At 49.2% G+C, this 27,307-nt stretch overlaps 1 protein-coding gene across 4 annotated transcripts; it reads left to right on the top strand.

Moving 5' to 3' along the window:
• The first annotated feature begins 289 nt into the window (after positions 1-289).
• Positions 290-27,060, top strand: abl2 (c-abl oncogene 2, non-receptor tyrosine kinase). 4 transcript variants are annotated; one of them, XM_079739799.1, is made up of 11 exons: positions 290-700; positions 12,583-12,744; positions 15,953-16,248; positions 17,183-17,455; positions 17,791-17,875; positions 18,284-18,461; positions 18,778-18,962; positions 19,078-19,230; positions 19,652-19,741; positions 20,907-21,089; positions 22,437-27,060. In XM_079739799.1, exons 1-11 carry the CDS (start codon positions 481-483, stop codon positions 24,257-24,259), a joined length of 3,648 nt encoding a protein of 1,215 aa, XP_079595925.1. In that variant the 5' UTR covers positions 290-480; the 3' UTR covers positions 24,260-27,060. The 4 variants fall into 4 exon arrangements, with proteins under 4 accessions (XP_079595925.1, XP_079595924.1, XP_079595927.1 ...); XM_079739798.1 differs by having other exon boundaries at positions 12,580-12,744; XM_079739801.1 differs by lacking the exon at positions 290-700 and adding an exon at positions 11,890-12,042.
• Positions 27,061-27,307: the final 247 nt, after the last annotated feature.

Genomic DNA, 27,307 nt, shown 5'->3' with positions numbered 1-27,307 from the left:
CTCCGGACAGTTGTGAGGTAGAAGATCACGGTGACCGGGGATCCGATCGAAACCCCCCTTGTTGAAACACATCTTGTTCTCTTCTGCGGTAAAGATGGCGGCGTCAGAGGGGGCGCGCAGTGGCCGGAGAACGGCAAAACCATTCTGAAACCGTCTCTATTTTACAGAATACACCGTTTGGGTCGCCGTTGCCATCTGCCTTGCGACCCGTTAGATCACCGTTAGGATTAGATTATTGCCATACGCTTCGGTTTTTGGTCGTATTGTTTGAGGCAGGGTGGGTGGGTTTCACTGATAACTGCTAACGTTTGCTAACGGGGCAAGTGAGCGAGCTAAGACAGCAGCTAGCAGCTAGCAACGACTCGGCGGAGAGGGGCTGAGGAAGACTATTCCGAACAGGCCGCTCCACTTGGGGGATGTGAACTTGAGGTAGACAGGGGGTTTGCTTCGTCCCTGTAGTTGTTACACGAAAGTGTCGGGATGGGACAACAGGTAGGCCGCGTTGGGGAGAGCACGTCAACCGCACTCCAGCCACCACAGCCGCACGCCGCGCCACAGCCGCACCAAGTCAAGGGGAACAGGGGGAGCAGCGCCGGGAGGAGACCCCGAGAAGTCGGCGGCACCACCGGGACACCGCCGGGCAGGACAGCTGCGGTTAACGTGCCGGACCCTGGGACTAATATCTTCACGAAACATTCAGGTAGCGACAAAACTACATTGTTCAGCAGGATGTGGGTGTGGTGGTCGGTCAGAAGAAATCACTGTTACCCATAAATGTGTTTACTAGTGATAGTTCTAGTGTGGGCTCGCTGAGTTGGTGCCTTTCCGACGCGTTAGCGGTAAAGGCCATGACGAGCAATCCTGCCATCAAATTCTCTTCGTTTTCAGTTAAAGCTTGATGCCATACAATGTACAATCTATGTGTATGTATGCTTTTGTGTAACGTTGCATGTGATTAGAAGATGCCTCGCAGACAGATGGGAGACTGTCGCTGATATAGAGTTCATTCAGGATTGGCCAGCTGTGCCTTGCCTAAGGGGAAATACCGAGTTAGCCAGTTAAACGCACGTCTAAAGCCAATCATTGTAATACTTCTCTTGGTAAACAATGATTCTTGCCACTAGGGAATGAGCAGCAACTCTGCTCCATTAACTCAATGTAACAGCTATCACAAGCTCACGTTACTTCCCGAGTGATTCTCACATGCTCACTTATGCCGCTGTCTGATAATGTCTACCTTTACAACACACTCAACTACTAATGGGATTAATGCCTGGAAGACTGCAACCTCTGATTTCACGAAATCATTGTGAATAATTGAAGTGGTTTATTTTACATCTGATTGCACTACCAGCCATACACTGCAGAAAAGGAAATATCAAGTGTACGTTTATTATAACTGAATCATGCACACCAGAGCAGACATTTGACATTTAAAACTTAACGGGATGAAGAATGCTATAAAATGTTTTTTGTACAGTGGATTGCAAGTTGAAGCAGGTACCAGTTACACTATCCAGCACCCATCCCCTCATGTTTCACTTACAGTGCTGGCTCTAGTCCTGTGGCCTTTGAACTGTGGAAAACACTGAATGGATTTGCCTCTTGCTTCCTAGCCTTTCTACCCTAACCTAGACCATCTCAAAACCCACTCTGATATCACCCCGTCCATGGGGTGTCTCGCTCTAGCTTTCTCAGAGCATGTCCGTGACATCCACGACGTCTTGGCAAGAGTTTGACTTTTTCAGCTGGTGGGCTGCTTTTGTTCCGCCCATCTCAGTGTTTCTACTGCAGATAGCCCAGCGAGAGCATGAGAAAGAATTAGGTTGCTTGAATACCATTCCAGCAAGTCCCTCTCAAATCTTTTCTGGAGCAAAACCTTTCCTATTTGGTCCTTGTCGTAAAATGCAGAGCCATAACAAGCTACTTGCATATCTTGTCTTGTTTTTTCCACCCATGACCCAGGCCTTACTTCACCACAGTGTTACCCAGAAAGGCAGGAGGGGAAGGTTTGAGCATTAGGGAATGGAACATGATTGCGTTGCCCTGGCTGTCACATCTCAACTGCAGATCTTCCCTAGTTTGGGGGACAATGAAACCCGCACAGCGCACCACCAATTATTGTAAGCAGTGTGCCTTTTGCTACAAGTCTCTCGAAAAGCCTGGGCTGGTTATAGAGGCCAGTGTGTGGTTCCATCGCTATTCTGTGGAGTGAATGCTACTCTTTTAGTCGCTCTGTAATGTAACAATGGCTCTTAAGTGAGAGGACTTGGGACGGTGCACTACCTCTTTCGTTGACCATTCAAATGTCCCTTTCATCCAAGGGAGGCTAGAGCAAAGGCTAGTATTTAAACCACTTATTATGGCCTCAAGTGTTTAAAGAGTCAAATCCAAGGCCAATGATTAAGATCTAAGTCAAGTTGGGGGAAACCTGACACAATCAGAGTGTATAACTGTTTGGACTTTGGTGCACTATATTTGTGCTTAAAACAATTTGTGATGCCTAGGAAAGTTGTTAGTCGTCTGATTTAAGATTGTAAAATTTGTGTTTTGATCCACCAATAATCTATTTCTATAACACTATCTTGTATATTTTTGTTTATGCTTTCACTCTATTTGGTGTCAGAGAAATGTATTACGTCGAATTTCAGCACAGATTTCTCTTCAGTGCTCCAACTCTAGTGGTAAATGATCAAGTGATGATGAGGATACCTTGTTGTTTTTGTACCACTGGTGCATTGGTGATTGCTTTCATTGTGTTAATATTGTCGAATCAGATGGGTTTAGAATACTAAATGAGTTGACTTGATGGGATTTCTTACACTACGTAGTTACAAAATGGTATCCCCAGTTTTGGTTCAAAGGAGGTTCAAAGTCACTGGGGGATCAGAGAGTGATTCCAGCGATGCCAATATGCCCTCTTTCTTTCTCAAGCTTACTAGGAGATTTGTCCTGTTTAAAACTGCAGAAGGGATTGACATGTTTAAATGCCCGGCCTGATCCGGCTTTATACTGTTTTGTAATAGAGTAGATTTCTAAAGCGTGGCCAGCGAATATCACACAGACAATAAACAAAGACCTCTGTTAGTGTGAAACCGAGAAACATTGCAGGCGCTTCCATGCGCCGGGCCTTCCAGAGTTGATGCCAGACTCCAGTGAGTCACTATGTGGGACAAAGACAACACGACTGTGGGTCTTCCTGCTGGCCCCCACGGCCTCTCTCCTTCCTCCCGTCTTCCTCTGTGTCTTCTTAGCAGTGTTATATCAGCCCCGTATCTGTGCATTCCTATGGTAGTCTCACCACCACTGCTCCCTCCCACCCCACCGACCGCCCGCAAACCCCACTCCTCGTCTTCCCTCCCCAGGCAAGCAGACTCATCCCCGGTCCCCGTCTGGGGTCACCCTGCTCATTATCCTCCCGGGCTCATAACTAATTCAACATGTCTGTCGCCCAGTGGAGCCAAGTTTCTACTTTGCAGACAGACAGCCCATCTAGGAGCCGCTGAAGGGTAGAGCATAGGTGAGGGGCGCGTCGGCTCCCCCACGATGCTGACTCAAAGGGATTCCGGCTGTGTACTGGAGTATTGGTTATGGTGCTGTGTTCCTGAAGCAGAGCTATCCGTCGATTGACGGGTGCCAGAGACTTTATTTTATTTTTGGCCTTGTCAGGAGCTTGGATGTCTTGTTAACCGAAGCTCTTCTTTATTTTTGCATACATCGATTGAAACTGTCCTGGTTGACGCTGAAGAATTAATGCCACAAGTCATCCAGGCCGGTTGGTTATTGTTATTTTATACCTAGTTATATTGGCCTGCCTTTTAGTTTTACACCACTTGTGCTATTATGATGAATTGAATAATTCATATATATACATATATTTACACAGCCTCATCCAACATTAAAAGTCAGTCACTATTGTCCTGTATTGACTGAATTGGCTTCAATGTTCAATTTCCTGTAAACACTGCATCGGCTTATCTATTTTTACCCTTTCTGGATCATTAAAATTGGGGCAGATGAGAGGATTTGATGCCTCTTCATTTGGCAGTTAGCGGCAATGTGGGGCGCACTGGTAAACCCTGCCCAGATCCAAGATCCATAGGCCTGAGTTGATTTGCATTAAGCGGTACAATTGGATTAGAAATAAATCCACTTGCAATAGGCTGTATCGCTAATCCTTGACATCCAGGATAAAGGCTGCTGCTGCTGCTGCTGCTGGTGGAAGGAGATCAGCATTTCTAAACATGTGTTGACTGTAAGACTTTCACAGTGTAATGACTGGAGGTAATGATAATAATAGCGTTATTAGTAAGGGCCACTCCCATTGGCTCTTGCCACTAGGGGGAGCTGGGGCCACACCTCCTCTGTCTTAAGCTTTATCGTTATCCCAGGGCAATGATACACTTGCTAGTCAGTTTGGGATACAATTCCACAAGGGTTGACCTATTTTCTGGTTGGATGTTTGCATAACATGGTTTTGTGTGGTACAATGCATCTATCTGTTGGTTCTCTTCTCTGTCGTGGTGGCTTGTTCAGTAATATATGTCTTCTGGGTGTTCAGCCTCTGCCTAAATGTCTCGTCACTCAGGCCGTCCAGTCCACGAAGCTCTGACACGTCCACTACAGTCAGTTGCAGTTGAGGAAAAGCCAGCATCAAAGCTGACGCCGAGTCCTGAGATTACGTCTTCTCCGGCCGCTCTTTCCCGTTATCCTACTCCGCTCTTATTAGCAGGGGTTTTTAATTATTTTCACTCCAAAGAGACTGGAATCGTAAGGGTATAATCAGTGCAAATCCCACAACCATTTGTGGTAATTGCTGATACAAAGCCCGTCCTAACTGAAGGGCAACAGGGCATGTATAACGGGGTAGGAAGATTCCTTCAATTAGAAGGCCCATATTTAAACCGCAGCCATGGCTAGACCTTTTATTTCCACTGAAGTGTCCTTGAGCAAGATATTGAATCTCCTCGGGATCTTCTTTAGCTGACCTTGCACTCTAATATCCCCGTGGAGGAGGCGAGCAAACGGAGCGTAAAGAGAAACCCAACTTGGTGACTGTCTGCCTCTACACCACAACCCCCAGACACAGCCTCCGCACTGGGCATGTACTGCTGCTCTTGCACAGCCCTCTCCTGCAGCTACCGAGGCTGCACACTGCTCCTGTTCCTCAGCCTCCACGCAGGCTCCCATCATTAGAAGCCAGGGATTAAGTACGACATTGGCAGTGAATGATTGGCGTTCCTGTGTTCCACAGCAGATGGTCAAAGCCGGGCTTTAGGCTGCATCTATCCCTTTTGCTACTGGAAAGTGTGGGCGTTGGGGTATGCATGCATGTGCTCGAGATGACCTGAATGACCCTCCAATATTGTGGTGCTTTTTGTATGTCTGTCAATGTGTACGATCATGACGGTAGTGTGTTGTTTTTCCTGTTAGTGCTTTGTGTACTTTTATTTTGAAAGGTAATTAAAGATAATAAAAGCTTTTTTATGTTGATTATTACCATTAGCAGTTCAGTGCTAAGTGCTTGTCTGGACCCGTTGGATGAATCATTGTTTGAACTCTTCTTGTTGTAACGTCTGGGTGCTGTTTCATTGCACGCGTTGTACTGGGAGAATCTCTAGCTGCAGGGACAGGGCTTGAATGCCAGGCCTGTTTAGTGTTGATCTGCTTCCAGGAGTGTTGCTTGCCCGTGGACATTATCGCTGCTGCTTATCTCCTTTGTTGCAGGCAGGAGACCTGGCCCCAAAGCGTGTGTGTGTGTGTGTGTGTCTGTGTGTGTGTGTTTTTTGGAAAACATTAACGTACACCAACACAATACACCCACCCACATAAACAAACACGCTCGCATGCTACAATACATACTCAGGTTGTAATATACAGTAAATCTTTTTGTTGATGTCCATTTCCCAGCTATCATCTCTGTTTCGAACCAACCGCCCCCCCAGCCAAACAGTCAATCAGGAAACCCTCATCTGGCGCCCGCTATCACTACTGTCTCTCACAACCCCCTCGTGATCCAAGGACACTAGCTCTATGTGTTGCTTGTTACTCTTGTGGAGACAATAGCAGTTGATTAAACGAGCTGGCTTGTTCAGCTAGCTCATTGATACTTCATAATGTCAGCATTGTTCCTGCCCTGTTTGCCTTGGCAGCAGATTGACAAATGCATGCGGCCACATGCCTGCCTTATCAGGGAAGTCAAAGCCCTTAGTTGCGTTGCCTGTAGTGTGGTGTTGCTTGGGTCTCTTCAAGCAGTGCACAGTCAAAGTGTCTTGCTCAGGTTCTCCAATGTGCTTGAACCTCCCCAGAGATCCGCGTCATGTAGCTTAATACCACAGGATTAGGGGCTTGACTGTCGATTCGGTTTTCTGAACTGAACCTTTGTATTTTGTGTCAATTAGTATACATAAAAATATAGTGATTTTTTTTTTTGTTGTAAGCTACTGAACTCCATGCTTGTCTTGCTTGTATCTGCCATCTGTCGGGATGGTTTGGTTTGGTTGCCCAATATGTGTTTGGCGGTAACGAAGAAGACTATATATCTCGCTCAAATATTCCTATTTAAGCGAGTACTTGGCCTCATTGTAGAGGAGTTGCAGTATTTGTATGAATATTGAACTGGATGCCATGTCCCATCAGACTGATCTGGTCACCATCAGGTGAACACTTTCCAGTTCCAGTTCTACTAGAGAGTAAAATCCCAGGTTTGGGTGTACTTACTGTCCATTTAGCTTGACTCGAGCGTAGGGAGATCCCACCACACACAGCCAAGCTTAACTGGGACACACACAGATTAGCTGGCCAGACATCTCGATTATCTCTGGTTGCTCACTAAGTCCTAATCAAAAAGAGACAGAGGAGGAGGATGGGAGGAAGACATGGAACCCACCAGACCATGTGGCTGGCTGAGGTGGTCAGCACGCCTATTTTACCCGGGGCTTTTATTGGCTCACGTCAGTTACCGCACCTCTGCCAGACAAGTTTACATCATCAAAGCACTCTGTGGATTATTCAACAAGAGTGAACAGATCCAAAGTCTGTAACAAAATGAGTCCCCGGACCACCCCCACTTCAGCTGGAGTCATGAGCACCCTGACTGCCCCCATTTCAGCTGGAGTCATGGTAGGCGTCGGGTTTCCATTCTGTACCGTGTATGTAGCATGAATTATATGTGCTGGACAGGAACAGTGGTCTTTCATCTGCTTTGGGTATTGAGCAAGGCCCGAGAGGAGATGCCGTCAGCCGCCCGGACTCACTCACTCACTCACTCACTCACTCACTCACTCACTCACTCACTCACTCACTCACTCACTCACTCACTCACTCACTCACTCACTCACTCACTCACTCACTCACTCACTCACTCACTCACTCACTCACTCACTCACTCACTCACTCACTCACTCACTCACTCACTCACTCACTCAATCTCTGATGAATTTATCTTCTTAAACTCCATTTGTTATCTCCTTCCACAACACGGCTGTAGGTTAAATTGTGTGCATCCATCTCTGAAAGGATGCTACAGTCTTGAAGGTGTGAGTTGTGTTATATATATATATATATATATATATATATATATATATATATATATTTTTTTTTTAAACCTCAGCAAAAGGAAGACGTCCTGTAAGTGGTCATTTGACGCTCATCCAGTGCCCTGTCGCATAATGCAGCACTTAGCCATGCTGCCCGTACGCCCTGAGGGAAGCACTTAGACCCCATTATTCTCCCTATAACGGGCCCTCCGAGGGCCTCCCCAAGAGGGCCTAAGCCTGTGGGTTAGGGCTCTATTGTTCCCCGTTCCTGCCTGAGTGACTACTGGCCCTTCGGCTCGGGTCGGTGATTTCTCACTTCCTAATTAGTGCCCTTCCAGGGGAACATCCAAAGGCGTTCCCGGAATCTAGCTGCGTCGGTACAGGTGTTAATGGTTCACTCAAAGCCAAAGGTCAAGGCCAAGAAGTGTCCTGTCAGTACTTGAACATGCGTGCACTCGTTCTTATTCTGAAGTAGTAATGGGAATGTTGAACTCATCTGATGTCTTTATACACGTTCATTGGTAAATGAGGAGCCCTCCTTAGTGAATGCAACGGTAACCAATGTGGCTAATGGGGCCAAGTATGTTAGATTGATATGCAAATAACATGAAGTGAAACGGTACATAATGATGCAAACAGTCAAATTCCTCAGGTTTCATTTACTTTGATCTGTTTATTACATTTGTCTCATTATTGAATCAAATTTCCACTGGGGACTTGTTCAGATGTTACAGGGCTATTTAGGTTTGGTGAACCTGGTATTTGATCAGATTCCAAAGTTTAAACGCATTATGTTATTATTGTCGTTGTCATCAAACGATTAATTCACTTGACAAAGAGATGCATCCACAGTCCTGTTGTCCTGTTGTCTTGTCAGTGGCTTTCCCTGATTTCCCACCCCATACCACGCACTTAGCTTCCGCCCTCTGCCTCTCCCTGGGGGTCCGACCCGGCCCTGTACGCCTGCATGGCGTCTTGTTGTGTATGTGTCCCTCATCCGTGACATTGTCTCGGCTCATTGTTCGGGGCTTCCTCCAGCCAGAAGGCCGTTTATCTGCAACTTCTGGCCAGTTGGACTCCATGCAGAGGATTTTTTTTGTTCATCTGCTATATGAATACCTCTCGGCCGCTTGTTTCATGTCTAGCTAGTGCGTGTAAAATTAGAAACAATTATGTCTTTAATTGGCACGCGTCTTACTGTTCATTCAATGAAATGTATGGTTGGGGTTTCACTAGATGGGAGGAGACGCACACACGTGGCTGCCGTAGAAGCAGGGTCTTGGTGAGTCGGGGAGGATATAATATCACCACTGAGGCACATTCACAATGTTTGTATGTTTCAGCAAGCATGTCTGTTAGCACATGCATGTAGAGAGTTGGTCGGGGTGGAGAGGGTTTCGGGGGGGGGGGGGTCACCTTCATCCCAGCTGTCTTGGAGAACAGGGGGGTAGTGGGGATGGGGGGTGGGGGCGTGCTGGATGCTTGGCCTGCCAATGGGATCCACAAGCATGCACAGCCCACCGCGCTCACACAAGGACACAGTCTCTGCCCCGCGCACGTGTGTTCTAGTCCACAGTACGCACCAGCGTACAGGCACGCGCCGAACTCCACACATACCAAACGCTGTTTCGGTCAACTCACCATGACAATACACCTTTTCCAAGTCTTAAGTCTTTTAAAATGTTTGTTCGACCACGGCATATCCAGTTTTAAGGTGCATTTGTTATCTATTTGAAATCAAATGAATGCTTCAAACGATCTCGTGAAGCTATTTCCTTGTTGTTGCGGTTGGAACGGTGTCGCTTTCGTCATGATTTGAGTGTTGTGCGTTTCCTGGAGAGAGTGTGCCTCGTTCCTGTTGGGAAATAGCAGGTGGTTAAGAGGGGCATGGCAGAATATCACTACTTCATTAGAGTGACATTCTCAGAGAGAGTGTTGTGATATGCAAGCGGGGCGAACAGTTGGCCTTAACCCATGTACAACAGTTGCATGTACCGATTCTTGAAACACACACACTCGGGCTGTAGTCATCCAAAGAATATCTTGGTCGACTGAAATTAATCTGGAGATAACTAATCTTCACGTTATCTCCAGATTAACTCAATCGACCACAGGGCATTCTACTCAAGATGTTAGCCTCAATATCACCTAAGTGCTGTTTGGAGGAATTACTCGGGTTTCAGATCCACTCTTGTTCGGAGTCCGACTCTGTTACAGCAGACCTTCAATATGAAGAGGGTCTCACACCAACACGATGTTTTGTCGTCCTTTTCAACCGATAATTATAACAGAAGCTTCAGAGCCTTGAATATCATTATTATTCAAAATTAAATTATTTCGGACATGATATAGCCTAGCACCACCAGCAATTTTCCAACAATTGCATGTCGACCAACCAACCAACCACAACTTGACAGCCCTTATGCACACATAAAAACACACACTTACACACTCACCCTACACTCACTCCCTTTTCTAGAGGCATAGTGTGGATCAATAGCACTGGCCAGCTGCTGTGGCCCACAAGATCAGCGATGACAAATGCCCCAAGAACACTCCCACACACACTCCCACAAAAACACACACACACACACACACACACACTCCCACACGAACACGCACACTCCCGCACACACACATATATACACATGCACATGCACACACACACCCATACCTTACAGACGGTCATACCCCCAAACTTCTCTGCATACATACACCCTTCCCTCCCCCCTACAACATTACAGTCGCCCCCACCACCACCACCACCACCACCACCACGCGTTTCAATCCCTCACAGTGCATCAAACCACAGAGAGCAGCAGTCATTGCTCCCAGTGCTGCCCGGATGGACCCGGGAGAGCTGAACTCCGTTAGGCCACATCAAAGCCAGTAGGCAGCCCTCCAGAGACTAGACCTCGGAGAGGTTCACAGACATCCCAGTGAGAGCGGAGCCCGCTAGCCACCGCCGGCGTCTCTCGACCTCGAAGGTGGTCCCGATCGCGGGTAAAAGAGAGCGCTGTGCGGTGGGTGTCCACTACCTCCGCCGTCGTCATGCCGTTTTTTTCAGCGCAGGAAACTTTTTAAGCCTCCAGGAGCGTCATTGACTCTAGCTTGTCTGCGTCTTTCCTTTTTATCCGACGGCTCTGGCTTGTATCTTTATGTTTCCTTCATTGGGATACCTTGTTGTGGCACGTTGCTGATCGGAACTCCACCACAAGATGTACTGGGAGCTGTGGCTGAGTCAGGTCACTGCCACCGCTGCACTGCAATGCATGCTGGTCCACAACAAAGGTGTGTAGTACTTTGTGTAGTAGTCATCTTAGAAGGGATTTGCATTGGACTTTGGACTAAAGCAGATCACACGGTGTATTCTCAACATTGTACTCGTTCATTCATTGTTATACTTCAGATGCTGGCTTGAACAACACCATGTAAGAATGTTGCTACCAGAGGGTGGGTGTGCTAACGTTTGGATGATTAAAACTCAAAAGTAACTTCCAAATATCCGGCTGTCTCTAAAGAACGGATCACCAGCTGACACATGTTCAGTCTATTCATGCTGTAGTTCCTCAGTTGTGGTTGAAAGCGGTATTGAACCACAGCACAAGGGAAAGGATTCAAAGGGTTCGATCAAACTATCAAGCTGGTTAAAAGTCTCTCCAACTTCTGTATTTCCCCGTGAATGGTGATAATGCTACTCTGATACCACAATACGGAAACGTCATAACATCCTTTTAAGTTTCCACTTACTGATACTACTAACACTCAACAATTCCTTAGCTAGCATAGCTCTTGTTTTGTTTCTTAACCGATAAGGGCTCCGTCCCTCCACCCTATGAATCTCTGTCCCTCTTGCACTCCCAAGCCCAGCTTCAATCTCCCAGCAGCTGTCCCGACGGGTAGTGGAGTTTGGCAGCAGCTGGCGAATTTTGTGACTTTGTCTGTGTGACTGTGTGTACAATGGCTGCGTGTGTTTCCGATAAAATCTGAAACTCACATTCATAGTCACTCACGGCACAGGTGAGACCGCACAGGTGGCTATAAATGTGTGCTTTGGATCCAACATTGGGCTGAGTGGGTGTGAGCCTGTGCATAGGTGCCGCACTGTCTAAGGAGTGTTAAATTGCGTGTCTCTGACTGTACGTGTCTTTTCATGTGCTTAACTTAGTAGAGCTTTTTCCGAGGACCATCTAGGCATTCCTGGGACATGAGCGATTATTTACCTGCGTTTCGTAGCTACCGCTGGTCCCGCCTGTCCTCATGGACACACCCCCACACAATCCAAATCCCTCCCCCCACAGTGGCTACCTGCTTGTGCTCCACACGCCGTGTTAGTTCAGTGTGTGTGTCTTGTATAGCAGGACTTTAGTGGTTGTTTATAGAGTAAGATAGATTATGTTATTGAGTTGCCTAGGGGCGAGCAGCAGCTTTGAGGACCAGTGGACCAGTCTAAATGGATCGGCCCCCCTAGATTTGGGCCAGGCCAATGGGCCCCAGGAGACAGGTAGAGGATACAAACTTCACCGGCAGTCTCTTTTTGTTGTTGTTGGCGTTGTACTGGACAATTGCTTGATTTTGTGTCTGAACCAGAGGAGTCCAAAATTGATTCTTAAATTGTTGTCTTTGTACCTGCTGGTGGCAGGTTTTCATTTTGATCCCTTCACTGAACCGAGGCTGTGAGGCTTGGAGAGAGAACAACAGCATAGGAGGTCCAGGCCAGGGTCTGCTACTGTTCTCTCTCCATCAGCCTGCTACCACACCTACCTGTGTCAGGTTGATCCTTGACCAGAGCAATGCTTTGATCACACACCGTGCTGTTCATCGGTTTGTTTCCAGCAGATACCTGGGCCATCCAGAGTAGCGAGGCGATGAATCAGTTGGGCATTACGATTATTATATTTTTCTAAATTGCCTTTAAGCTTCTTGTGTGTGCTTCTTGTGGGGTTGTCAGTGTCTCTTTTCTTCCATCTGTCTCACTCTGTTTTCTCCTCTGCCCCCCCCCCCCCCCCCCCCCCCCCCCCTGCCCCTCGTCTTCCTCCAGAAGCTCTGCACCGGCCCTTCGGCCTGGACGCGGCCGCGCTGACGGAGGCGGTACGCTGGAGCTCCAAGGAGAACCTGCTGGGGGCGGCGGAGAGCGACCCCAACCTCTTCGTGGCGCTCTATGACTTTGTGGCCAGCGGCGACAACACGCTCAGCATCACCAAAGGTAACCGCCGGCACCTAGAGCCGTTACATTACATTACGTTACGGTAACTGGCAAATCGCCAGCATGTATACAGCGCTTTTCTAACGAGTGGCCACAGCGCTATACAATATTTCCTAACATTCACCCATTCATTCACACGTTCACACATCGGAGCAGTTAGGGTGAGGTGTCTTGCTCAGGGACACCTCGACACTCTAGCAGGAGCCCGGGATCGAACTCGCAACCTTCGAAAACTCTCTCTACCTCCTGAGCCACATGCCGCCCCGTAAATGACAAAGGGTTTATTCTCTTTCTTTTTTCACAAAGTAAATTTGTGGTCCACGGAAAGTCATTGCTGTAAATAGTTTTTTTCAATGTGTCACGCAATATGCGGTTAATCTCCGTTGTCTAGGCTACAATGCTCTGTGTTGATGCCTGATCATCCAGGTTGACGTAACAACCGTTCCACTTCCCTAAAGCGTTCAGAACCACGCCCGGATGAGCAACTCCTCTGGCATCGATTGTTGTCATGAAGGCACGTCACCCCTTTCAAGTTTCAAGGTGTAAAGTGAGAGAGAGTAGTGACGGACCGCGGGGCGTGCATGAATGAATGTCGCCGCTCCGATGGTTTGTTTACATTGCAACATAGCTGGAAGTGCGTGTGGCCTGAATGTGGTGAGTCAGCAGAGGTTCACCTCCTCCTGTCAGCTGCTCCCCCCCAGGAGGGATGACCAACCTCTGGACAGATACTGTAGCTCCATTGTGTGAACAGGCAAAGCCTGAGCGACCAGCTCACCAAGCCACCGGTATCGGCTTTAACCGTCTCATCAGACAGCAGCCACCCGTCACCTGAACTCGCAGCAGGGTTTTCAAGTGGTCACTATTGCTAATACATTTCCGGATTTGCTGTGGCTGTTTGCTGTGGCTCTTCCTGAACACTGAATTCTTAGCATCTTTCAGTTAGCATGTGTTATTAATATAATTCAATCGGGGTGCTACTGTAGGAGTCCAGGATGACCGCGATCCCCTCACCCTTTAACCTTGTTTTGTTTGTTTTGTGTGTTATTTTTCTTCCTTCCTCTACATTTTACCAGCGGACCGACTGAACCCACCCCCCTTGCCTCCCCTTGAGTAATGAGCTTAAAATATCCCCCCGCCGATACCCGCAGAGACACGCAGGCTTGATCCCCGGCCCGTCTTAAGTGTTAAACATGGGCCAGTGTGTTAATTGTCCCGTCGTTCTAATGCCTCATTCCAGCGGCCTTGGATTGAGGCGATGCTCGCTGCCTTGAGTCATTGAGCCAATGTGAGATTACGCAGACGCACGAGTGAGCACGCCACACATGCATGCACCGACGTGAAGCCTCCCCATCCCCACCGTTTCTTCCTGTGTTTATTTTCTCTCTCTCGCTCTCGCTCTTGAACCCGGGGCCAGACACGTCCATGGCGTGCCCCGGCTCTAAGGCAGTGTTAACATGAAGTCCGTTCAACTGTAATAATAACAGGTGGAAGTGGTCGAGCATAGGCGGGGGCGCACCACAAGAGAGGCCCCCGAGGCTGTGACCAATCGCAGGCTGCTCGCCATGCCAAGCCAAGCCCAGCCACGCTAGTCCAGACACTGCCCTGCTCATAGCAAGCATGCCTCCCCCCCCACTTGCTCTGTGCCGAGGGTAGACCCCTTCCCCACCCTGCAAACTTTGACTTCACACACGCACGTAGTCTAGTCAGGAGGATGCTCTGAGAAAAGTCCTTTTCCCGGTTCAGTTTCAGCTGGGCTGTGATGTCGTACTGCATGCTCCGTTCTTGGCGTTTACATTGCACAAGATGGCTGATTATTGTGGACGATGAATTCCTACGGGGGGATGCTTCACCATCGTCGATTTAAGTCATCATGAGTGGCTTTCGCAAAGATTATGACGTCGCCTGGAAAGATGACAAAAATGACTGTTGGGGGTTTTATAAACGTATTTGAGTGTTGCATAACTGGTGGAAGCACTCGGACGAATGGCGAGGCGAGCTTGACAGGTGGGCAGCCGTAGAGGAGCATGTGATGGCATGGGACAGGGTTTCCATTGCCCCCTCAGGAAAAGCACTCAGGTCTAGTCGCTGTCAGGCCTACTCACCGTCACATGGCCCTTGCTGGGACAGAGGCTCTACCTGTCCCCAATTCACTTTCTTTCCCCCCCTCGCCCTAGTCTTTCAGCCCCCCCCTCTCTTTTCAATTTCAATTTAACTCCTAAAAACTGAAGCCCTTAGCCGATGGGGCATGCGTTGAATTCATAATAGTGTTCACCTTCTGTTGAGGATACCATGATGTGTAGTGCCACGTGTGTCTAGTTTGGTAGTGGGTTTAGTTCGGTATGTCATTTGTTTGGTATGGTGTTCAGTTTGGTATGATATTCATTTTGGGACAAAGTGTAGTTTGTTACAGTGATCGGTATGGTGTTCGGTTTGGTACAGTATTTGGTAGTGTTTGGTATGGTGTTTAGTTAAGTTATTGGGTTTAGTTTGGATCAGTGTTTGGTATGGTGTTTAGTTTGTTATGGGGTTAAGTTTGGTTCAGTGTTTGGCGAGGTGTTTAGTTTGTTATGGGGATTAGCTTGGTTCAGTGTTTGGTAAGGTGTTTTGCTGATGTCAGGGGGGCTGGGACGGGCAGGAGTGGCCCGGGCCAAGTCTCAACACGCACGGCTTTGGGATGTGTTCCTTTCACACAGGATCAGAAACCTCATACGTGTGTCTTACTGTCCTCTGCCCTTACATGCGTTGGTATGCCTTATGTTATGACCCAGTGTCTTTTGGATGATACCACCCCTCTTCTCAATACAAACTGTCTGTATTGCAATCTATGTAACGGCAACTAAAGTAAAGCTAAAAAGCTTTCTTGGCTATGAGTATAACTCATTAGCTAATGTTATCTGACATATTGGTTTCAACAATATATATTTCATACTTTTCCCTGACTATCAAACCTGTAACCATTTTGTTTAAGCTTCTCAGACACTAGAATACGAGGCTGGTCCTTTGCGTTGGATCTAGTCAAAACAAAACATCATTGTTGGTTTTATGACGGTATTGAACTAAACTATCCTAGCTCCATCCACAATGGCGCCTGTTACATAAAACTCCTGGGCTGTGTTCAAATTGGGTCACCCGTTCCCCCTGTTCCCTTTTATAGCAAACCATACACAGCTACACCATCTTATCTCTTCTCCTAACCGCCCCCTTCCAGGCGAGAAGCTGCGGGTTCTGGGCTACAACCAGAACGGCGAGTGGAGCGAGGTGCGCTCCAAGAACGGCCAGGGCTGGGTGCCGTCCAACTACATCACGCCCGTCAACAGCCTGGAGAAGCACAGCTGGTACCACGGGCCCGTGTCGCGCTCCGCCGCCGAGTACCTGCTCAGCTCGCTCATCAACGGCAGCTTCCTGGTGCGGGAGAGCGAGAGCAGCCCCGGGCAGCTGTCCATCTCGCTGCGCTACGAGGGCCGCGTGTACCACTACCGCATCAACACGTCCTCCGACGGAAAGGTACCGGAGACTGGGGGCGGGGGGTGTTCGGGCGTGGAGGGTGGTTGGTGGTAGGTGGGGGAGGAGGAGGAAGAGCAGGGCCGCGTGTGCCACTACCACAGCAACATGTCCTCTGACGGAAAGGTAGAGGAGACTGGGGGTGGTGGTGGTGGTGTTGGGGGAGGAGGAAGAGCAGGGTCGTGGTTTGGCGTGCGTTCTTGGTTCGGTTTCCTCAATTAAGACTTCTCAATGGCGCTTCTTTAGAAATTGTGCGACTGTTGGTGGAAATGTTTTCGGGTGGAAATTCCGACTGCACTTGTTTTGGATTTCTCTCTTAATTCATGTTACTGGAACAAGATGATTTTTCCGCACTTCAGTATCTCGTGTCTGTGTCCCCATGTCGATCACTAGTCTTCCTAGAACCAATAGTCTGAGGATTCTTCGAAAAATGATTGAAATGAACTCTCAAACTTTTCTCTCGATCCCCATCTTGCTCTCTCCCTCTCCCTCTCCCCCACGCTCTCTCGCCCCCTCTCGCTCCCTCACACTCTCTCTCGCTCTCCCTCTCGCCCCCTCCCGCTCTCTCTCGCCCCCTCTCGCTCCCTCACACTCTCTCTCGCTCTCCCTCTCGCCCCCTCCCGCTCTCTCTCGCCCCCTCCCGCTCCCTCACACACTCTCGCTCTCTCTCGCCCCCTCTCGCTCCCTCACACTCTCTCTCGCTCTCCCTCTCGCCCCCACTCGCTCCCTCACACTCTCTCTCGCTCTCCCTCTCGCCCCCTCCCGCTCTCTCTCGCCCCCTCTCGCTCCCTCACACTCTCTCTCGCTCTCTCTCTCGCCCCCTCCCGCTCCCTCACACACTCTCGCTCTCTCTCGCTCTCTCCCGCTCCCTCACGTGCTCTCTCTCCCTCCCCCTTTCGCCCCCTCTCGCCCCCTCCCGCTCCCTCTCGCCCCCCAGGTGTACGTGACGGCCGAGAGCCGCTTCGCCACGCTGGCGGAGCTGGTCCACCACCACTCCACGGTGGCGGACGGCCTGGTCACCACGCTGCACTACCCGGCGCCCAAGTGCAACAAGCCCACCGTGTACGGCGTGTCGCCCATCCACGACAAGTGGGAGATGGAGCGCACGGACATCACCATGAAGCACAAGCTGGGCGGCGGGCAGTACGGCGAGGTCTACGTGGGCGTCTGGAAGAAGTACAACCTCACCGTCGCCGTCAAAACGCTCAAGGTTTGTTCGTTTCGAGAATGAACGGAAGACACTTTGTTTTCATTTAGTTTTGTTGTTGTTTGGAAAAGTTCTGTTTCTTTCTGGAGTGGGCTGATCTGTTTTGCTCTTGGATTTAAAGTGTTCATCCACCACAGCCCGAATCTTCTAACAGAACGTATAGTCCAAGCACGCTGGTATTGGAGCACCGCCTGCTGTTAGTTTTGTGGTACTGCATGTGGTGTATTTTGGATGTTTTAAAGTCTAGTGTTTTGTCGCCATTCACTATTCTATTCATAGTCCATGGTCTCATAATTTAATCCAGTCATCATATCTAAATATGTTTGTTCCAATGACAGGAGGACACCATGGAGGTTGAAGAGTTTCTGAAGGAGGCGGCGGTGATGAAAGAGGTCAAACACCCCAACCTAGTCCAACTACTAGGTCAGTGGCAATGGATTTGATCTTAGGACTACAGGTTCCATTCAATTGTATTTGTATAGCCCTTAATCACAGGTACAGTCTCAAAGGGCTTAAAAGGCTGTGTATTTATGACACCCCCTGAGCCTAGCCACCCAGAGGGAAAGAAAAAAACTCCCTTAATTAGCAAGGAAGAAATCTTGAGAAGGAACGCAGAGTGGGGGATCCGTCCATCCAGGGATGATAAGGAGTGCAATGGGTGCCATAATACACACAGTACACACAGGCAAAACAAGTGTGAAGTGTACAAGGAAATGTGCCCCCATGACGCCTGAAGCTGAGACGTTGAGTCTGCGTCCCCCACAACACCGTCCCCTTGAACCCCAGAATAAACCTGTTTCTGAGCCGTCTCCTCCCTGCCCTCTCCGCCAGGCGTGTGTACCCTGGAGCCTCCCTTCTACATCGTGACGGAGTACATGCCCAACGGCAACCTGCTGGACTACCTGAGGGAGTGCGACCGCGAGGAGACCAACGCCGTGGTGCTGCTCTACATGGCCACGCAGATCTCCTCCGCCATGGAGTACCTGGAGAAGAAGAACTTCATACACAGGTGAGGCCTTGTGTGTGTGTGTGTGTGTGTGCGTGCGTCCGTGCGTGCGTGCATGTGTGTGTGTGTGTGTGTGTGTGTGTGTGTGTGTCCTCACAAAAAAATTATAATGTATGCCAGGTGGATGCTTTTATCCACAGCGTTGGGTTGCCCCAGTGGGAAATAAATCTCATCATCATAAATCATACTGCGGGGCGCCTCGGTGGTTCGCCAATTAGACCTTTGCTGCACGTCCTCCACTCTCTCTCTCTCTCTCCCATACCTTCCTGTCTAACCTCCCTGTCTAAACTTCCTGTCTATCTTTCCCCCCCCCCCCCAGGGACCTGGCCGCCAGGAACTGCCTGGTGGGGGAGAACCACGTGGTGAAGGTGGCGGACTTCGGCCTGAGCCGGCTGATGACCGGGGACACCTACACAGCCCACGCCGGCGCCAAGTTCCCCATCAAGTGGACGGCGCCCGAGAGCCTGGCCTACAACACCTTCTCCATCAAGTCTGACGTGTGGGGTGAGTCAGCCGGAGGCCTCGCGCAGCACCTCACCCCAGAGTGCTTCTCCTTTTCCGCTGTGTCCAGGGCTTCTCCTTTCTAATGGATTTCTTTTTCCGTTTGCGTCGACTGCAGCGTTCGGGGTGTTGCTCTGGGAGATTGCCACCTACGGCATGTCTCCGTACCCCGGGATCGACCTGTCCCAGGTGTACGACCTGCTGGAGAAAGGCTATCGCATGGAGCAGCCTGAGGGCTGCCCCCCTAAAGTCTACGAGCTCATGAGGGCCTGTGAGTAGCGGCATGCCGTTCGACCTGCACACCGTTCAACCCCGTGAAAGTTAGACGGATACCGCTCCGTCTTGTAACGGCGATGCAATCAGATGCTTCACACTGTGCATCATATTACTATTCAACTATTAAAGAGATGGAGATGGAGAATAATAGTTGTAGTCATGGTAAAACAGTAAACACATCCATGTTATTTCTATAAAGACATAAAAAAACATTTACATTTAGGCCATTTAGCAGATGCTTTTATCCAATGTGAATTATTTTAATTAGGCAGAAACATTTTCCTATGCATTTTCCTATGAATTGAATCATTTAGTCTTAGGTTTTTAGAATTCCCATATGTTGATCATTTGACTGCTCCTAGATGTTGTTGTTGGTGTTTTACCGGGGATTTTTGTTTGGCCTTTGTCCACACCAGGCTGGCAGTGGAGCCCGTTGGACCGGCCCTCGTTTGCTGAGATCCATCAGGCCTTTGAGACCATGTTCCATGATTCCAGCATCTCTGAAGGTAAACTCATACACACAGCTCATCCAGCTGCAGGGCTGTCCTTATGTTGTACCCCTACCTGAACCTCTCTAGATCCCATGGTTCGGCAAGACGCGTGACATCAACCAGGACTCAAGTCTTCTGGAGATGATATTGATTATTTCTATATTTACCCACCACTATGCTTGGATATCGAATCACTGTCCAGACAGGGCAGAGATTGAGTCAAGACTGCCCTAGCTGTAGTCTCTGCCCCTCTTACCTTAAAAGCTCTTCTGGGGAAGAGGGCATGCAGGGACTGATGATGAATGAAGTCCTGATTTAGCTGTGATGCTACATTAGTCCTGTGAGACCCATAGTCTCCATAATGCAGACAGCGTGGTTCTCATTAGTAGTAGTAGTCATAGCTGTGCATTGTTATATGGACTGAGACGGTGGTCGTGACTAAGGTAGTAGCCAAGCCAATACTAGGATGGCGGTACATCGTCTGGTGTCTGCAGCGTTGCATATCCCACTACTGCTGTGCATGGTACTCCTGATTTAAGATGCGTTAGGGGGAAAATACACATATTTCCCAGAGGGCTTTAGTCATTACAGTGGCAGGAAATAATGTAGTGAGTTGTAGATGACTTTCACCACTAATAAAATGACATAATGAAGCCGGGGGATGGTGGTTGGAGTAAGGGACGGATATGTGTCTGACTCACACATACTGTAATGCATGCATCTGCATCTGGGTTCCTAGAAAAGATGTGTTTTCCTGCCAGGGATTTCCGGTGTGTCATCACGTCAAAACACTCAATTATCCCTTACCCTGAAAAAATAAATGCATGAGGTCACCAGCAAACAGTAGTTTTTGTATATATCTATATATCATTTTTAAATATTATTGGCCTCAATTTTTATGTGAACCCACTGGGTGGCAGTGGCTCGGGTGGAAGAGTGGGTTGTCTGGCAACCGCAAGGATGCTGGTTCGGTCCCCGGCTCGAGTTGTCTCTGAGCAAGGCGCCTCCACCTGACTGCTCCCGAGGGGCTGTAGTGCCTTGCATGGCGTTTGTGAACGGCTGGATGTTATACCTGTAAACAATTGTGAAGCCCTTTGAATGGGCCACAGGTCTGGAAAGATCCCAATTATAAATGCAAACCATTCATCATCGATCTTCATTCATTCATTCCCTTTTTCAGAGGTCGCAGAGGAGTTGTGCAAGACCGCCTCCTCCGGCCACGGGGGTCCGCCGCACAGCTTCGGCCACGACACGCCACTGCTGCCCTCCAAGGTCCGCACCCTCCGCAAGCACACAGAGAACAAGGAGAACATAGAGGGGGGGCTAGACGGCCGGACGGACCAAGGCTCGCACAGCCTCTCAGGTACAGCCCACACCAGCGCCCGGCCGTCGCTGGGCGCCCCCAGTCCTTACTCTGCAGGTACCCGGGGCCCCGGGGCCCCAAGGGCAGACGACCACCTGCAACGGCGGCAAGCGCGCCGCCTGAAGAGAAGGGGAGCAGTCTTCTGCGACGACTGACGCGTGAAGCGTAAACCCTTGGCTGAATTTCTGTGGGAACAGCCCCGCTAGTCCAATTGGATCACAGCATTCGAAGCAAAAGTCGTATGGATGCCATGAAAAGCACAAAAGAGCTATAAAGAGCCCTCCTGCTAACAATTAGTGTTTATGTATGTGGTGTTATTTGGATCATCATTAACATGCAATGGATTAAAATCGTATGAATGTGCATTTGTCTCATGCTACGTTTGATTACATTATGTTTTTTTTGTTTTTTAATGTTCTGTTAAAAAAATAAAAGTGTTTAAATTTGATTTCCTACTAAAATAATAATATATATACACTTTCTGGTACATTAAACCTGCCCACAACTTTTATCAGTCTGGTTTTATTCATGTTTAGAATTCATCAAAAGCTATGTATACATTGCATTTACCTAAAGTCAAAAGCACATAACGAATGAAAATAGAAAAACCTTTCTCATCCTTTTTCCAACCTTTTTTTCTGTCCATTAGTTTAAACAAATCATAACCCCTTTGACAAGTATTTTAAATATGTGTAGACAAATATAACAAAGGACTATAGAAACGTGAATAATATGATAATGTATAAAATAACTTTGATTTGTTAAACGAATATATGAACTACACATATTGCCAAGGCTAATTCAACGGAAGTACAAATAATTTATTCACCTCATGAGATGACCTTTCACTCTTTCTCGGTCTGTGAAAGTTTTGACATAAACGGTCCCTAGCGCTAATAAATAAAGTTACGCAACATCCGTTCTGCTCATAATGGAGATCAGGCGTTTGACAGGTTTACTCAATCTCAGGGCTTTTTCCCCCTAAATGTTTCTCTCCTGGGCCAATCGTCTTCCTGTCTTACACAAGCCACAGTTGTAAATCATCGAGCTCGGCATGAGTGCGCCACTGGCGCAGTGTCAAATATTCCCCTCTATTTGCTTGAAATGTGTTATTCTTCCGTCCCTGCCTCCCTGAGGATAGACAACAGCCTGCTGTTGAGAGAGTGAGGACCACGCGTAGCCCTAGTGGGCGTGGCCTCTGCGTCTATCAAACAAGAGAAACACACCTTGTTTAGAGCTTTATTTAGCGCGCAATAAATCCACGGCGGACAGTGAACGCCTCACTCGGCCTGGAGACAGCCCGGCGGTTCTGTCGACTGACCCCACCCTGTGGTCTTCTGCTCCTAGGTGTGGTGTCCACCGTGCTCGGTGTGGACGTCCGGTCGGGATGCTCCCCGGCTCTGCCCCGCAAACAGCAGCCCCGGGACAAGTCTCCGGGCAGCCTGCTTGAGGACGCCCAGGACGCGGGCACCTTCACCCGGGACCGCAAGGCGGGCTTCTTCAGCTCCTTCATGAGGAAGAAGTCCACGTCGTCCTCGTCCACCACCTCCTCCTCCGCCTCCCAGCTGCAGCAGAACGTCCCCACGCCCCCAAAGAGGAGCAGCTCCTTCCGCGAGATGGAGACCCAGCCCCACAAGAAGTACGAGCCCACCGCCTCCTTCAGCGGGCCGCCCCAGCCGGACATTCTGGGGGGGTTCTCGGCCTCCCCGTCCCACTCCCACGGCGAGCCCGCCCAGACCCAGTCCCGCTGCTGCGGGGCCACCTTCGGGCAGAAGCCCTCCGGCGGGGGGTCCCAGGTCGCCAGCGGCGGGGGCAGCAGCTGGGGCAGCCTGGCGGGCTTCTTCACGCCGCGGCTCATCAAGAGGACGCTGGGGCTGCGGACGGGCAAGTCGGCCTGCTCGGAGGAGGTGGTAGGAGGCCCCAAGGCCTTCCCCCGGTCCAACTCGACCTCCTCCATGTCCGCCGGGCTGCCCGACCTGGAGCGCATGGCGCTGACTTTACCCAGGAACCGCACGGCCAAGCCCCCCCTGGAGAGGACCGCCTCCACCACCTCGCAGCCGGAGAACGGGGGCCCGAGGCCCTCGGAGAGCCTGCCGAGGAGGATGGACGAGGGCACGGCGCAGATCAGGGAGCGGCCCAAGGCCAAGCTGCTGCCCCGGGGCACCTCGGGGGTGCTGAGGGGGCCCGGGGTAGGGGGGGAGTCGGGGGAGTCGGACCCTCTCTCCCGGGTCCGGGAGGAGGGCGGGGGGCAGGAGCGGCAGCAGGCGCGGCCGTCCCCGTCGAAGACCTCCGGCCCGGGGGTGTCCTCGACGGCGGCCGGCGCCCCGCCCGCCCACAACCACAAGGTGCCGGTGCTGATCTCCCCCACGCCGAAGCACGGCCCCGCCGACGTGCACCTGGTGGGGGTGGACTCCCAGGGGAACCGCTTCAAGCTGCTCACCGACCACCAGGGGGAGCGGGACCGCCCGCGGCTGGTCAAGCCCAAGTGCGCGCCCCCGCCACCGCCCACCCTGCGGGGCGTCTCCCACTCCTACAGCGGCGACGGCGAGGAGCAGATAGCGGGGGCCCCCGCCGCCGCCGAGCTGAACGGCGACACGCCGAAGGGCCCCCACCGACCCGGGAGGGCGTCGGGGGGGACGGGGGCCGGGCGTCCGTCGGTGCCGCCGCCTCAAGTGCCCCCGGCGTCGTCTCCCTCCCTCTCTCCGTCGTCGTCGTCCGCCGCCACCACCAATAACAACAGCCCCCCCGCCAAGCTGGCCAACGGCTCGGCCCCCTCAGCCCTCTCCTCCGCGGGCTCTAAGGCGGCCCTGCGACGGACCCGGCAGCAGGCCGAGCGGCCTCCCCAGGAGCGGGTGAGCCGCAAGGCCCTGCTGGAGTGCGCCGAGGGCCTGAGCCACGCCCTGCACGGCGGCCCGGAGAGCCCCTCCAGCAGCCAGGTGCTGGACTCTGGCCACCAGCTGCTGGGCTACTGCTCGGGGTACGTGGACCGCATCCCCCAGATGAGGAACAAGTTTGCCTTCCGGGAGGCGGTGGGGAAGCTGGAGCTCAGCCTGCAGGAGGTGAGGGCCTCCTCGGCGGGGGGAGCGGGGCTGAGCAGCCTGGGCTGCAGCCCGGCGTTGGACAACCTGCACAGCTGCATTAAGGAGATTAGTGATCTGGTGCAGAGGTAGCCAACCCCCCACCGCCAACAACAGCAACACCTCCCTGGACAGCTCGACAGACTGCTTATACCCCCTGCTCCTTTCAACGCTCCTGGCTGTAGGGGGCGCTCTTCCGGGGGGGACACAGTGAGAGGAGTCCCTCAAAAGTATCTCAGAGAAATCACTACAAATCGCTCTTTTTATTGTTTACAGAGAACTGTTTCATAAGATGCCGGTGTGGACGCTAATGTTGCTCTGAACTGTACACATGCAAGATGTTTGTACCAAACTAAATGTGGATCGTTAGCCTTCTTGCTGTCTGAATGTGGGAGTGGGGGATCATCTGTGGGTATCCATTACCCACGAGTAGCGAAAGAATAAGCTTGATTTGTGTCGGTTAGTCAGTCATACACTGAGGAAGGTGTAGATGGTGTTTTCGACCCAGTCTGATTAGAAACCAAGGTGCCAGTTTTCCCTAGCAAAGACGAATGACAATATATTTTGTATCTATGGGGACCATCCTTTCAGTGAGTATTTGGGTTTACCTCTAGTGTTTAATCAATCAGTGTTTTGGCCAACAGTGCTTTCATGCCATTGTTACCTGAATCTGGTGGATTTTAATCTGCAATCGCAGTCTAGAAATCATCCAATAGTTGGATCGATCTTTCCAATGTGCCATTTCTAGATGCGTTTCCAAACTGGGGAAGATTATAGGAGAATCGATTGGGACACACGGGTCAATTGAAGAGTTTGAGTTAAATGTTCTGTTTAATTATCTAGGCTCAAATAGAACAATAAGCATGATGAATAACACATTCATTATATTACTTATATCCCTTTTTAAGAGATTTAGTTTGTGAAATATGGTTGTCTTTAGTTTTAACCACAGCAATTTGTTTTGGATGCGACTTGACTAACTTCACTTCTCACCACAGCACACACTACACAGGGGGGGAATGGATCCCTTTTATTCCTTAAGCATTTCAAAAACTATATTTATGTCCAGTTTGTCTTGCACACCACAATAAAGGTTGAACAGTACAGCGAGGAGAGAGCACAGGGTAGCACACTCAGAGGCGACTTGGGACAGTATATATACCTACAAGTGTCCTTGGATATACGGACAGAGCTGGATTCCCTTACAGCCTTGTCGTGGCCTCAGTGCCTCGTTTTATTAACACTGCAGAAAGACAACATGGCCGCCTGCTCATAGGAGCCACACCGGACCGCTCTCTACGCAAACAAACTGCAGTTACGTCTTCAGCACATGAGTGATATGTACATTATTGGGTTTAAAAGAATAAAGCGTTTTAGAATGTCTTTATGTCCGAACTTGAATTTTAAATTATTCTTCTTTTTTTTTCTTTTTTTTTTTAAAGCACAGACCTATTTTGACAACAAAAATGTTATGTAAATATTTGATTTATTTCATATCCAGAAAATACATTTCTATGTGTGGTCACATGGTTGTTCAGAGCAGTGTTTTTTTCTTTTTCAACTGAAAAGATGTACTGCAAGACTGAGGCCCATTCAAGCCCCCCATCTAATATATCTGCAGTATGAATGTATTACTCTGTGGTTCGGTCCTGAACCTGGTCAAATGTCTTTATTCTCTTCAGTTGACAAAGGCGCTGTGCCATATTGTGTGTTAAGTATTTATTGATCCATGGCCTCGGTTTATCGTTGCATCTATGATGGATGTCCCGTTTACAGCATTTTACGAACTACAAATTTGCACCATGCTCGTGAGACATGCATACCGCCTGGTCCTCTCTCATTATAGCCATTTCTCTATTTAACGTCTTCTGTAAATTTGGCTCAAATTGAAATGTACACTGGATAAAGCCAATGGCGCATCGCTCGGTGTCTGAACAATGTAGCCCTATGACATTTGAATTATCAATGTTGATTTCACTCAATGATCAGGAGATGTATGTTTGAATCCTGCACATTTCATTCGGCTTACAATGTGCCTCTGATGAATAAAATGCCTGAATTCCTGCCAAATGGAAAATCTGTTTTTGTTTTTTTTAATGTGAGGTTCAAGTGAATAGAAAGTATGGAGTGGTACTGCGAGGGACATCCAATGAGAACCTCATGATTCATTGTGCCTTTGTATGAAAATAAAAGTCCTCGTTTGGTGCACTTTTTCAGTTACAGTTATGGGTAACATCATGACGGCCTTTAAAAAAAGAAAAATTTAAGTAATTGGATAAGCACCACAAAATAGTTGCCTTTGATTGGTTTAATGGTCCAGCTCCCACTTGAAAAGGAAATGTGCAATTTTGTTTATTTGCTAACTTATTTATGGCCATCAGATAATGTACAGAGGATCCCGGCTGTTCCATGGTCCCGGAATCTGATTAAAAATATTTGCTTCAACAGTAATGTCTGCTGTTCTTGACCGATAGTAATTCGGCCTCCTATGATGCAATTCTTTCCAGTATACTGCATTTTCCTCCTAGTTTAATGGGTCGTTTTTTTTTGTCGTGGAACCTTTGTCTACAGGAGCAGATTTCTTCAACACATAACCTTTGAGGAGCCCAGTTGAGATTTATTTGTATGTGTGCTATCAGCCTATGAACCAAGTCGCACCGTGGCTCGATGCTAATACCTTGCTCCAATCTAAGGTCAGAACCCATGGTATATTTTGTGTCTTGGCTATAAATGATCAGGCTATGTCCCCAGCCTGCTCACGACAAACTTCTGATTGTGTTTATTTATGCTGCCTGTATTTATATTGTTAATTGATTTTCTTTCCTTTCAGTTAGTACTTATTTTTTATCAGAAGATAACGTGTGTACACATAATACCAAAGGCCACTTCTTCAGTTGTTGAGTGCAATGAGAACACACACACACACACACACACACACACACACACACACACACTGCAGATGTGAATCTAAACAGGGATGAAAATACAGCAGAGATGTTAACATATTAACTCGTTCTATTGTACAAAATATATATTGTTTTTTATTTAATGCTCATGTGTATTACTGTGAAGTTCTCATCAGTGTTAAACCTATTGTAAATAATAAAGTTATTGCCAAATACCCTGTGGTTTTTGGAGTAT

The sequence above is a fragment of the Pollachius pollachius genome (genome assembly GCF_949987615.1).
Source record: "Pollachius pollachius genome assembly, chromosome: 7".
NCBI classification, from domain to species: Eukaryota; Metazoa; Chordata; class Actinopteri; order Gadiformes; family Gadidae; genus Pollachius; species Pollachius pollachius.
This window is presented reverse-complemented; position numbering and strand designations above follow the sequence as displayed.

What these genes read in the sequence shown, in the direction of transcription:
- abl2 (XM_079739798.1), top strand. Translation starts at nt 481, where the DNA reads ATGGGACAACAGGTAGGCCGCGTTGGGGAGAGCACGTCAACCGCACTC. An exon ending in ACACGTCCTCCGACGGAAAG is followed by an intron (nt 16,249 to 17,182) that starts GTACCGGAGACT and finishes CTCGCCCCCCAG; the next exon opens with GTGTACGTGACGGCCGAGAG. An exon ending in TGATTCCAGCATCTCTGAAG is followed by an intron (nt 19,742 to 20,906) that starts GTAAACTCATAC and finishes TCCCTTTTTCAG; the next exon opens with AGGTCGCAGAGGAGTTGTGC.